This window comes from Cygnus atratus, chromosome 15, assembly GCF_013377495.2.
Source record: "Cygnus atratus isolate AKBS03 ecotype Queensland, Australia chromosome 15, CAtr_DNAZoo_HiC_assembly, whole genome shotgun sequence".
NCBI lineage: Eukaryota > Metazoa > Chordata > Aves > Anseriformes > Anatidae > Cygnus > Cygnus atratus.
Genome location: NC_066376.1, coordinates 15,073,085 through 15,087,671, shown reverse-complemented (window position 1 = coordinate 15,087,671; position 14,587 = coordinate 15,073,085). Strand labels below are relative to the sequence as shown.

The window sequence follows — 14,587 nt, the reverse complement described above, 5'->3', positions numbered from 1 at the left end:
TCTCTCAGACATATCTTATTTAACATTGAGACTTTTCTTATCCCCTTTCACAGTTCACAGTAACTTGCGTAATTACAGTATTTACTTTAATTGCCATGTAAGGACCACCAGTTATACAGACTCGTATATCCTTCTTGGATAATTCAGTAAGCCAAATGTTTTTGAGATCTAATGTAGTTTTGTATTAGTCAATGAGATGCATTTGTGGATCACATTGCTTGTATATTAGCTATGTTTAATGATAAATTTATGATAAATACCTGATTGATCAAAAGATCTAAGGGCAATGTAAGCGTTTTATGAAACTGCCTGAAATTTAAAGTTGTTAAGGTGATGAAAATCATTGTGAATTTTTGGAAATTGCTGGCAGACCACAAACATCGTCACATCAATTTGTTCTTCTGTTCTAGTAGTATAATATTTTGACAAGGAACGAGGCTTTATATGGTCTGAAGACTGGGTCCTTCACTCTTATAAGTCATTACAGCTGAAGTGGAGGTCCTGACATGAAGTGCTAAAAATACCGATTCTTTTTGCTAGGCAAAGATGACAGTATATTTCCGTGCACTCACAGCAGCAGTTTCAAATACGTGGTGAGTTCATGTTCACGAAATACCACAATGTACTGTAGTGAGTTCATGTTCACAAGGTTCAGTCTAATTTGCCCTCAGCACCTCGTCCATATGCAAAGAAGTTGAAAGAAGTTGGTACCTTTTTATTACTCTTTTCTAGCTCTAGAAAGAACATGATTCTTTATCGATCACCCATCCCTTCAAAAGCTAGCAAGAAGATTTTTTTTTCTTGCTTTCATGTTGCAAGGCATCACTGCAGACTGTTTACTGTTTTTTTTTTCTTTTGGTCCATATACAGCATGCACTAATCACTAATCTGCAATTATCACATTAAATTTTTGATAATGCAATGTCAATGCTATTTATTTTATAATAGAAACTTCCCTTTTCTTCTCTATTCTACTCCCATAAAGGTCTCAATGTATTCAGTCATTATAAGTCGTAAGGAATTAAAAGTGTATTTATTAAGTCTTGTGAATGACAAGTACAGAAGCCTAACCAAAGTTTAGGTTGGATATTAGGAAAAACTTCTTTAATGAAAGGGTTGTGAGGCATTGGAATGGACTGCCCAGGGAAGTGGTTGAGTCACCATCGCTGGAGGTCTTTAAAAGACGTTTAGATGTAGAGCTTAGTGATGTGGTTTAGTGGCGGACTTGTTAGTGTTAGGTCAGAGGTTGGACTAGGTGATCTTGGAGGTCTTTTCCAACCTAGGTGATTCTGTGAACCAGAGAAGGAGCAAGACCTAAAAAGAAAAGTCTGGAACAGCAGAAATAGGATGATTGCTAATACAAATCCTGAGATCCAGCCTTCTGTTACAAAGTGGGATCTCATCAGCTGGAAGTGACAGAGGTGTTTCAACCATGTCTGCTTTATGGAAGTAGAATAACTGTCTGTGATATGGATATCTAAAAATAATGTGATGCATCAATGCTTTATTACAGAGATACAAGTTTCTACAGTATTGAGTACAAATATGGCAATTCATTATCATGAAAGGTAGACATAGAATATATGCAGATACCACCTGGGATGAAAGGAATGGAGAAATGATCGTATTAGAGAAGAGCTTGGAATGTTTAGTCAGGCAAAAAAATATATATATATGTTTACTCTGAGTACGTTGGGTTAAACAGCAGGGACGTGGACAGCATCTTAAGCTAAAAAGCTTATTTTTATTGGCATAGAGATAAATAGGTATATGCTGTCCATCATAATTTGAGAGGAAATCTTAAAGAACCATTAAATAGTCACATCAGTGAGTAACAGGATTCCAGGCTAAGCATGGACTGGGGGAGGTGAAACAGTTACCAAATTTTAGGAGAGAGTAATAAACTGAACTTAAGTAAGTAAGAATTACACTGTGTAGTGGACTCACAGACTCAGGAGTTACTTTCAAATTCTGCTTTCTTTCCAAGAAAAGTCAAAGTCATAGATGCTCTGGCATTCTCAACTGCCAAAATTCCTGCAGTTGATAGGATTAACCTGCTAAATTTGTGTGTGAATAATAAGAGATAAACAGACTTCTCATCCATATTCAGTAATGCACACTTGTTGCTACCTTTTCTTGGTGATAGTGATACTCTTCCTGAAACACATCTTTTATATCTGGAAACCACAGAAAATTCTTTGAAACTTACAGTGTTTGGACAACCAGTTTCCTCTGTATAGTCTCCTTGGCTGCTTTGAGTCTTTGAAGGTACACCAGTTTGTTCTGTGATGCTGTCTGTAAGGTCTGGAGTTCCATATAAATTTAAATAGCCTATCTATTTATGTGATAAAGGAATTATGTTTTGGATCAGTATAAAAGAAAATGACATCTAGTCTGTGTCAAGTTATCTTATTTCACTGGAAGGTTAATTGGAAATGCAGCTCGCACAGTGTGTGGTGAGGTGGAAAAAGTGACCACAGTCATTGCATGCAGTACACGTTTACCTTTTTTTTTTTTTTTTTTTTTTTTTTTTACCATTTATGGACAATTGACAATTGAACTGACACATTGTGCAGCAAATGGGTAGTGGCCACATCTTGCTGTGCATACTGTCAAATTCATATATTTTTTAAATTGCTAGTAAGTGCGAAAAAATTATATTTTGAAAATATACTAAATTTCAAATTTAACACTATATAAATAGTTCTGCTGCTTGCAGAATCAACTATATGTATAAATTTTTTGCATGTAAAATCATATTTGTAATTCACTTTTCAAGAACACATTTTGCAAAAAAAATAATTTCAGAATTGAAATCTCAGTGAAAAGATTCCTTAGTGCCTTTTCTATCATTGGAGTTAAATCTTGTGCAGCTGTGTTTACATTATTAATGCATGCATCAGTAAATTAATAATATTTTCAGAAGTATAACACAGTACACTGAAAAATCAGTAACTCCAGACCAAATGGATCTCTGATGGTTCTGTTTATGACTCATTACCGTCAAGAGAAATAAATTTTGAAAAAAAAATCCAACTTGATTCCATGTGATCTTCAAGATTTTGTAGGACCACTTCTGATAATATTCCTTCACAGAAGTCTTCCTGTGGTTTTAAAGAAAGTTCCAGTGAGTAAGAACTCTGGAACTTAGCCTTGTGTAAATAAATTTTCATATCCTTGTGAGTATTACTTTTAGGAAGCTTGAAGTTACCCTGTATGGCAGACCCTCTCCCAGTTTCATTTTGCACATTGTTGTCTGTATGATTGCCTTCCAGCTGTAGTGTTTACACCTTCTTACATATTCTCTCTCTATATTAATGAAAATCATCACTAAATCAAAAAGAAATGTGCCCTTTTCTTTTCAGGATAAATAGAAGCATCTTTATTTCACCTTTTATCAGGCTGAAACCTTTCATGGCACTCTTAAATAGTCATTATTTTTTTATCTGCCTTGAATTTTGGTCACTCAAGTTACATAATGTACTGCCAATGCAACTGCTTGACAGTTCATATGAACTGAAAGTATTCTATCATATTTTCATTATTATATCTAGATCCATGCTTATCTCAGAAGTGAGGCAAGGTGAATTTGCATGTGTAAGTGTATTGAGATATTTGTAGGGATACAAGGAAAAGGTTGAAATGCTGCTAGGAAGATAAATAGGAATTAATAGTTGCCTTTTTTTTTTTTTTGTCTTTCCCTTCAAATTAAAAAAGTGTTGGTATTTTGGATGATTGTGGCATCAGCTTATTTAAACTATTAATAATTTTAAAAAGAAAATTAATTTTAAAAACAACAACTTTCTGTGGATTATATTAAAAACTGGAGAACTGTGAAAGGATAGCTAGAAATGAAAAACTTTACCAACTACAAAAAATAAAATTATTGTCAAGCAGTTTGGTCTGTGCTGGTGGTTATCTTTACTGAGTTTTATGTGCTGGTAGAATACCTCTTGGACACAAAATAGGCTCAAATATTTTGTTAATTTAACATCTATGACAACTTCCTGCAGTCTAAATACATTATTTCTGGAGGAACCACTCTAAGACATCCATTTAATCTCTCCTTTTGAACTGTTGTGTATAGGTGTTCCCTCTGCAGAATATATTTGAATCTCGGATATTGTTATATTCTATATTCGCATTCCAATATTTTACTGGCATTTTATTCAACTGGTACTATGAGGTTCCTGTATAAGTATGTACAAAATTGTTGTTACTTCACTTCTGATCACAACATTTTGAGTAGTCTTGACTTACTCTTGAGCAGTCATACAGAATGTTCCATGTGGTATGGCAGCCAAGTAAGAATTTAAGATTTTCATTATTAAGCTTGGCCAAGTATAAATAAAGGTTTTGGTAACTTTTTAGTATTAGGATACTGTAATGTAATATATTATAACAATTTTTAGACTGATTCATGACTTTTAAATATATTTGAAAATTAAGAATGTGAGGAAATATTAAGAAGAATCTCAGGAAAAATACAATTTTAAGAAATTTAAATTAATTTTCAAATCTATTGCAACTCCATTACGACATAAGAGTGAAAGTTCTGAATGAAGGATGGTACAACAGGACTGCACAATGGCAGTGCCTCTTTGTCATACCTAGTTAATTTAGTGTTACTCTCTAAGAAGTCAGATGTCTTTTCTGGGCATCCTGTCAGGCTGAAGTGAAGATTTCCTATCAAATAAATAAATTACAATTTTCATGGAAACAGGTATTACCTAAAATATAGATGGAAGGAGATCTTTGCAGTCAGTAGTGCTGTCCATCTAATTTCTGGTAACTCTTACCATTGAGCCCTCTTGTTGCTAGCCTATTTTTTTTCTTAAATTTCTAAGAAGGTAGTGACCAATGCCACAGCACTGTAATCATGTAAGATGTATTTTATGTGGTGCTTAAAACCTTTGCTACGTTTCCCCTAACTTGTTCATGTGCACTTAGGCAAATTTTGCAGCGTTAAGACGGGCTCACCATGTGTATGTGACATGGTCACAGTGACTTAGAATATAAAGCTGAATGAAGTCAGTCTCTCTGAATAAAAGGAAAATACATATGTACCAGTTAAACTTATCAGATCGATGTGGAACATCTTTCTGGCTAATTCTGCAGGGTTATTTTAATTGTAGTCCATTTCCTGGTGTTATTGTTTTAAACTAACGCATCTTTCACCTCTACCTGTGGCATTTTCACCAGTACCACCTGAAATCCGTAAGTTAACTTTTCCTAATAATTCAATATCAGCTTTAAGATGTATTAACTATAAATTATTGTGCTGTCAAAAATTGTGGTGCCCAATTAGAGAACTCAAAAGTGATTTTAATTACTTCTGTAATTCTTCTAAACTCAGTGTAAAATAAATTACTACTTAGAAAAAATATATATTGGTGTAATATATCATATGCAGAGATTGTATACAGAGAAAGTATAGGATGGATGAATGCTATGCTGCTTACCCTGAAGTATTCTGTAAAAAATATGAAAAAAAAAATGTAGAGGGAAAAACCTACTCATACATCAAGCAAAAATCAGTCTTTGTTCTTTGCCACAGAGATTTTCAAATATACAGGAACTGTTCTAGATAAGAATTCCACAACTAACTTGATGTCCATTATATATAGATAAAATTGTAGTAGATTTTCATTCCTTGAGCTATAAATAATAGATATTTTAGATATAGATAATTAGATATTTACATAGTAAGTTGATGATCAAAGCTATTTTGGGGCAGCATAGTCCTTAAAGAATGTTTTTGTCAACAAATCCTTTCTGTTATTAATAGGGATTTTCAGATAAACACATACTTGTTGGAACTTTACAAGGAGTTGCAGCTGCAAAATGAAGCTATTTATTGATCGCAACTGGTTTTTTCTTCCCTTGACTCAGTGCCCTGTCTGTGAAGTGAAAGTGCTGACTGCTGCACACTGCTGATTGCAGATTTTTGACAGCAAAGACCTGACTCTTCTCTAATCCATGTAGCTCTATTGTACAAATTACAAAGCTTAAGTGACAGACCTGTTTTGTATTCCAAGAACTGCAACATACCTGTCATCAGATAGAAGCAAGAATGCACAAGTCATCACTTTACTTTGGAAGCAGAACAGATGATTGAAATTATTTCTTACTACTAACTAATTCCCCTTTTAGTAGAGATAAGCTGCTTTGTTCAGCTGTAAATGAAACATTAGGGTATTAGCTGTCAAGGCAGAAGTATTGAAGCAGCTAAGACTTTATCAACAGTAGTAGCATTTTGGGCAATAAATTGTTTTGTTGGGCAGAATACTAATCTCCAGAGGTACAAAGAAACAAAAGCTCATTAAGGTAAATGCTTAAAGCATGCACAAAATAAATTAAATAAAAGACAAAGGCTTATTACCTTTGTTTTGGGGATAGATGAAACATTTGCACTTTTTCATCTCTGCATAGCATTGAAGAATTATGTGCTACTGTTATTAAAAAGATGCATTTGTAGTCTTGTAGAATGCTTTCTGAATATATTCAAGGGACAAATACATTTTGAAATATCAACAGAGCTGTAGTAAGTGATGCTTTTTTGGAAATCGTTTTGTTTTCCTCTGGGTAAAATTAGGTATCTGCATGTTGTCCTGTACTTAGCATTCATCAGATTAATAGGCTAGCATTATTAAGTGAATGTCTGAAATAGAAAAGAATAAATGTCTGCATTGCACGAAGTACTTTTACCGGTGTATACACCTACACTATATTTCTAAGGTTTTGTAGTTAAGAGCAAAATGATGACGGAAGGAGAGGAACTGTGTCACTGCTAGGGACTGCAACTAAAGAAAAAAAAAACATATTTGGAGTGAAATACAGCTCTGTACGCCAAGGATGGACATAAATTTGCTATCAGAAACAATGGAATAGGAAGTAAGTAAAAGTGTGTGTGTTTGTGTGTGTGTGTGTGAGAGAGAATTAAAGACAGCACAGCTTGGAAGGAGACACAGGGAGATATTGTATTCCATTATTACTTGTTAGAAGTAGCATTGTAGAAAACTATAAAATATTTTTAATACTTAATGCAAAGAACAAAAATATGTAGAAAACTGAAATTTGGAAAAATTGAAAAATGAAAATTACACAATTCTGTTAACAGGGGGCACAAACATCTTCAAAATTTTCTCAGCAGTGTCTAGGATTTGGAAGCACTAAAAAAGACACCTTTGCTTTCTATCCTGTAACTTATGTACAAAAGATGCTTTAGAAAGAATCTAGTAAAAAAATGCATATAGTAAAAGGCAGTATACTGAAGCTCTTGTTTATTAACGGCTTTCAGTAGATAGGAAACCATAGACACCTCTTGGGGCGATTAGATAAAGCAAAGTACTGAAGCCTGGTAGCTGTATTTTAACAAGAGTTTAACTACTGCTGTCAGTCACTGGATCATTGTTCAATGATGGACAAATAATTTTTGAGCTGCAATCTTTGTTCTTGTTGTCTGTGATATCGGCCCACCTGTATAATATGTTTGATGGTATGGACATAAGCATGCTACTAGTCAGCACTGTTTGGTATTGGCTAATACTGAAGTTAATGAAGTTATTTCTTCATTCGGGGTAGTTGTGTTCACCTGAGGGGAAAAAATATGTTTTTTTTCAGACTCACAGCATGGCTGAGGCTGGAGGCCCCCCTGGGCCTGTCTGCTGCAGCAGGGCCACCCCAAGCAGGGGGCCCAGGCCCGTGTCCAGGCAGCTTTGGGAGGTCTCCAAGGAGGAGACTCCACAGCCTCTGTGGGCAACCTGTGCCAGGGCTCTTGCACCTGCACAGCACAGAAGTGCCTCCTGGTGTTCAGAGGGAGCCTCCTGTGCTCTGGTTTGTGCCCACTGCCTCTGGGCCTGGCCTTGGGCACCGCTGAGCAGAGCCTGGCTCTGCCCCCTTTTGTTTTGTTGGGGCAGGGATTCACTGATGCTTTATTTTACCATGTTATGTTGCTAGCTATAAAGAACATTAATAGTTTTTTGCAAATATTTTATATGGCAAAAAGAAAAAGAATCTAAACTTGATTTAAAACTTTAGGTTTAATCTGGAGAACTCAGATTTAAGAATATAAATCTGTTGGGTGCTGGTGTGTACCTTGTTCAGTCCTACTTTAGCGACCTGGAACAGCAGGAACCTTTAGGCTGTTGTTTTACTCCAAATGCTGTATCAGATCAAATGAATCCTACCATAAATTTGGCACTTACTGAAGGGCTTGTTTCTAATCTGAAAATAGTGCCAAGTCAGAAGTCTTATACAATTGCTGGAGTTACATTGCTGAGGAATGTGAGAAGTCTAAAGGTAAATTGTCAGAAGACAAAAGCAGCAGGACTTCAGACTTCTGCTTTGAGCTTCACTGTATTTTCCTTATCTTTGGGGAAAATTTTTGTTTTCTTACATGTCTCACCAGTTAGGTTTCTGATTTATGTTCAGAAGCTTGGTTTTGAGACATGGTGTATGCTTCAGAAAAAAAAAAAAAAAAACAGTCTGCAGAAATTTAAGTAATCTTTGGAATGGATAATTTCAACCTATCTGTATTTTTATTTTATTGATTTGTAATATGGTGCTAATAGAGGGAATGTACTGTCTAAGAGTAGGATCTTATTGCTGCTTTATTAAATTAGGATTATAATTTGTTGCTGTCTGAACTCATCCCTGGGATACTCTCGTTCATAGTTATACTCAAGCTAAATTTCAGCTCATTAAGAGAAAAACAAAGCAACTTTTATATTATCTTGATCAGCAAATGAACAAGAGCTTGAATATAATTTCTAAAATGCATGGATTGGCTTTTAAGTGCTATAACTATTACACCATGCTGTGAATATGCCCAAACTGAACTGTTATCCAAGTCCAAAGTGTCAATGGAACAGCAATGTGAAGATTCACTCACATTAGTGAGCATGTCCAGTCATTTGTATTAGTTGACGAAGTTAATTATTTTATAAATTGTTTTTCTAAGTAGCATGTTTTCACAGTTCCACGAGTATTTAAGTCCTGTCACTAAGATGAGTTAATAGAGCTGTTGTTAAGAAGCTGATAGATCACAAGTAAATTACTTGATGTAATTTAAATAATTCAAGCGTTTATGGTTTCATTTATTGATTTATTTTGATATTTTTATTAACCAAAAGAGAATACATTTATATGTACAAATAACTAATTGGTTCCTTTGATTGTAGTGAAAGTGATCATGTAGGCCGAACAGAAGCCTTTAGCTTTGGAAACTAGGCGAATGTAGACAGGATGACAGAAGGCAGATATGCAGACATCCAGAAAATATTTAAGAATTTCCTCACTGCCTATCAGTGAGATGGAAGCTGTATTCTTGTGATTGTAGACTATGGAAAACATAGATTTCAGTGACTGAAACTATGACGCTGAATTAATTCTTTACATCACATTAGGGAAGCCAGTGTAGTATAGCATGGATGAATCTGGGCTACAAGCCTTGCCCTTGTTCACTTTCACGTGAACTGGAAAACAGAAATGCCAAGTCTGCATGATATACACAGACTAAGCTTCCTTCCTGGATTACTTAATATTAAATGGTATTTGTAGAGTCACAGAATGCTTTTCTGAATGCATTTAAAAAACAACAATAGAAATTTGGCATGTCCTAAGTATATTCTGTGAGTTGCTGACATCATAGCCATTGTATCCAGGTTGCTTGTAGGGCTGTAGCAGTTCAAGGGTATTTGGCTGAAGACAGAAGTGTGCTGGAAATGGATGTCAGTAGTATGTGAAATATAGTTTTCAGCCAGGACCATAAGCATGTTCCTGATCTTGAAATGTGAGGTAAAAGTGTCTACTCAAACTTTTGACTGGTATTCTACAGTAATTTTACTCATGTTTTTTGTCTTATTTCAATGCATAAATTCAGTTTTAAATACACACTTCTTTTGAAATCATGATTGAGGATCCAGGGAGTCTAGGGGTTAGAATTTTATTACTGCATAGAAAATACTATAAATACGTAGAATTTTAGTACCGCATAGAAATACTGTGCTAACAGAGTGCAAGGTGCTGATCTGATCTCACTTTGAACTGGCATATTTAGCCCAAATCAGGCATTCTCTTTCTGTGTCACTCAAACTTTACCCAAGATTAGGTACTTCTGTATTCTCGCAGCTTTCATAAAGTTAGCACACAACAAACGTACAAAGCACACACATGCCCCAAACCATTTGTTCTAATTGGGTAGAAATATGACCTTATTTGGTAAGGTTTTTACTGCAGGTAATGCAGCAATGGGATAGGAGAACTGTAACACCTTGAGATGGCCAAGAAACTTCTGCAGATGCATACTTTTGCCAACTCACCCGACTGCCACAAGCTAGCAGGGTTGTTAAAAACAGCAGTGCTGCCTCAGACAGCTTACTCTGCATTACTCTTTTTCCTGGGCTGCAGAGGTGTCTGTATAGTAGTCCTACAGAGGATTAGATCAGGGACTGAATTCCTGAAATACAGTTGCCCTGGCTGAACATGGTCCAGCAAACCACATCATAAAACGCCAATAATGGTATTAGGTAATGTTGCTATAAAACGACAATAGTGTTGACACTTTCATGAACTGATATACAGAGGCTACTTACAGATAGATACACGGTTTGGACCTTTGGAAAATGAGACTCAAACTTCATAAACCAAATGCGTCTTCATATATATATCTTTCCTGACAGGAAATTGGTATCTTAAATCTGTGATTTCTGAAACTTTGCTAATTATTGAAATTTTACTATTGATTAGAATGAATGAACTAAAACTAATGTGAGTGCAGCCTTGGGTACTTGAGTGTGCTGGAAATTGTTGCCGTACAAGGCTAGAATTTTCTGTTTAGTACCCACTTCAATGCAGCTCTTCTGTTTGAGCAGTACAAAAGGGAAAGACAAAAAATAGTGAAATTATACACACAACCTGTCAGAAGATTCTTGAAGTGATTGAAACTTTTATAGTGTCTGTACAAGATAGTTAAGGAATGCCTTACACTGTTTCACGAAACAGCTTACTGGGATGTTTACTGATACAGCGTCAAGTGAATGTTTTAGACCCATCCTAATTCCACCCCCCCCCCCTTTTTTTTCCTCATTTTTTTTTTAATGTTTCCTTTTAATGTCAACCCTTTGCCTTTAGTGCTTAGGCTTATATCTCAATGCAGGAGTGATAACTGAAGAAAACAGTGATGATACTTGGCTGAGAAATAGTGTTTTGGTGGCTGCTGAGGCCAGGTATTGCAAATTGTTCTTGGGTTTGGTGGATTCGATACTCTATAATATCTATTTATCCAGTGGCATACTTAATGTCAAACTTAAAAGGAATTTTTCGAGTCCAGTATTGTCCTCTGTGTTCGTTAGCCATTTGCATCCTTTGTATAAATTCTCATTGCGGTCTTAACCTCCTTGTCTTTCCTGTCACTGGTGTTTCACTTGCACTGTGGTGTAAAGACTTAACTTTGCCAGCCAGAAGAGAGAAAAATGGAGGGGTAGTACTGGAAAAGTGTAATATTGTTTTGCTCATATGGCTTCTGGATAAATCCTTGAATTACTGTATTGAAGATGCTTGAAATTTTACAGTCTTTGCTGACAGGAGAACTCGGAGAATCTATCAGCCCTGCACAGTGGATGGGCCACATTCCTCAAATAATCCAGTCAATTAAAAATTGATTTTTGTTCTAGGCAGCATGGTGGTAATGTAGTGGGGTGACAGTGTATGCATTACCAACAGAGCTCACATCAGTTAAGTGATATTTAGGTGATCTTCTGTCATGGGAGAAAGTAGTGAGGTTGATGATCTTTGCTACTGAAGAAGCTAAATTGAAGTGTCACATACCAGAATTGCATTTTATTTCTAATATGTTGGCCTGCCATCCTGGGAGAAGCTATGTGAAGTCTGTGAATACAAAGGGACAAAAGTGCTAAATCTAGCAGAAGCAGAATGGTTTGGGGAAGATTAAACTATAACATGGCTTTTAGACCCTTCAAGTAAAAGCATTTAAAGAAATTGGATCTTGAACCCCTGTTGCTAGACCTTTTGTCTCCTACCTTTCTCCTTTTTCCCTGACTGAAGATCTAAGGTAAATGAAATACATACATGCTCTAAATCGCACTGTTCTTGTTTAGTTAAAGAAAAAGAGGTTATAATGCCAATGAAAAGTTAGAGGGGGAGAAAAAAACAACAATAACTTAAGGTAGTTGAATCAAGAACAACAACAACAAAGCCTAAAATTGTTCATTGAAAAGTCTATTTCAGACTTGCAAGATCCTGGTTTACAGAATGTAAAGAGGTATCTTTTTCTAATATTGGAAGCACGTGGAAACGTGCAGTCATGCAAATTGGACTGTATTCTGAATACATACCATAAACCTATGTAGAGTTTTTTCTGAAGAGACACGGTACCAGCTCACAAATCTGAAATTAATCTGGCCTATTCGTTAAAGCATCTAGCCTTAATGGTAGCTTTGCAAACCTTACAACAGAAGAGAAACATGCAAGACTTACATGAGATTTCTATTAACGATAGGAAGCTGAGGTCGCATCTACTTTTGGTTAAGAGACATTATAGTCAAATACCACGACAATGGAAATGTAATTTATTATTTATTTTAAAGAGGATGAATGTTTTTCCTTCCAGCAAAACAGGTGTAGAATGTCGTGGTGCACCTGTGCTCCACCTGAAAGGTGGCTGTATTTAAGGCGTGGATCAAGTGATGCACATATGTTTCATCAGACCTGTCAGGGGTTTTGTGAAGTTCAGTTTCTTAATGTCTGTAAAGAGTTTCATAGTCCTCAGCTGAAAGGTGTTGGAGAAAATTAGTGGTCTTGTTATTTAAAGGTTAGGACCTAATGTAAAATGGCTTGTTGTTATATCTCTGCTTACCAAAATACTCTATCCCAGTGGCCTTTTGACAACCCAGTGACATACATCTCATCTTGGATTAGCTTTCAGCATACAGTATAAGTTGTTTGTAAAATGAATGTATCGGAGATTGATTGGAATGGTGAGCAATGGCTGGCAAGGTAATTCAGTATCTGTGGTCCTAAAGTAGTCTCATGCATTTCTGAATGCAGCTTGGCAAAAATGTTTGACATCTCAGAACCAAATAATGTAGAGATGGTGTCTTATAAATCTAAGAATTTATATTGTTTTCAGTGTAAGAGATGGGGAAAAAATGGTGATAGTTGGCCATTAGTACAAGTATTTCTTAACCTTGTCTTTTGTTTTAACTTAAATTTTAATAAGTTAAGTCTTCAGTAAAAGATGATCTTATCTGTGTCGATAATTTTGCTTTGTTAGTTTATTCCTCTACTCTATAAAAAGAAAATAAATAGCAAGTGCTTTTTGAAGGTTATTATTGGAGTAAGTGTTGCTGGGTTTTAGTGCTTTGGGGATGAGGAAAAAAAAAAAGGAGAGGTTTCTGGGCTTCAAAACTCTACAGCATGATTTGAATACAAGTGGCTAACTGTGATAAGTATGTTAGGCTCCCTTTCGTTAATTACAGTATTTCAAATGAGACTAATTTGACAGCTATCATCTCAAAATATGCTAAATACTTCCTACAGTATTACTTTGAGAAGTCCCATTCCCTTTCCCCCATGTGAATACTTTCTGATAGGACATTATAATTTAGAGGCTCTGCACCAAAAGCAAATAATATCTGATTACCTACTTGTTCTGCGTTTAGTTTTGAATGATTTCTGTCTACTAATGATTAAATGGAAAAGATTTTACCAGTCCTTGACAGAGGCAAGGAAAATATGTGGGAAGATGCTTTCTCTAAAATTTCTTTTTAAAATGTTTTTTAATATATTTTTTGTGTACAGGTGTCAATTTACTTGATCTATTGCTGTGAGTGACAGTTAAGTTTATGGTAAATACAAAATCTTAATTTTATTCCAGGTTTAATTGTGATATGGATTGTATTTTTTTAATTGTGTTTACTGTTTTTTCCCCCCACTAGGATAGTGAAAAACAAGCTGACTACTAATTTCAGGAGAAAAGCTGGGCATTGTAGTTATCGCAATATGATTGTATCTGATACTACAAAAATACCCATTGATATTTTGTAAAATATAAGAAACGACCTGCTTTCATGGTAACTTGACATTCCTGTTTCCTGAGTAGTTTAAGAAGTTACTACATCAGAAGTTTTCATACAAAAAGCACTGGAGTTGTAATAACTTTTCTTTTATGGCATTATTGTAGTTTTATCCAAATTCCACCAGGTGCTGCCAAAGAACATACAGCCAAAGCAAAGTTTATAGCTTAAGTGCGAGTTGCTTTGAACATGTGTGCACACTGTCATGAAAACAGCCATTAAATGATATTTCAGAAACAGGAAACAACAGGAACATCTTCCCCCACATATTTAGGAGCATACTTCTTTTCTTAGTAACTAAAGATTGGGAATGAAAAATCTGTCGGTGACATCACTCATGTTCTTAGAAATGCACTTTTTCTTATGACACAAAGCAGTTCCATTATAAGATGTATGTGAATAATAATGAAGAAAATCTATAATTGTTAAAACCATGTAAGTATTTTATTACATTGCTCCTTTCTGTTTGGGTGATTTATTTTTTTTTTTCT

At 35.3% G+C, this 14,587-nt stretch overlaps 1 protein-coding gene across 4 annotated transcripts in view; it reads left to right on the top strand.

Moving 5' to 3' along the window:
* Nucleotides 1-14,587, top strand: part of RBFOX1 (RNA binding fox-1 homolog 1) — an 869,105-nt gene that overhangs the window by 635,833 nt on the left and 218,685 nt on the right. The window contains exons 2-3 of one of the 4 annotated variants that reach the window (XM_050713748.1): nt 3,895-3,905; nt 8,625-8,641. The exons of the other annotated variants lie outside the window; for them this stretch is intronic. Coding sequence (XP_050569705.1) covers nt 3,895-3,905; nt 8,625-8,641 — 28 coding nt within the window. The remainder of the gene's footprint in view (nt 1-3,894; nt 3,906-8,624; nt 8,642-14,587) is intronic. 4 annotated transcript variants of the gene reach the window in all.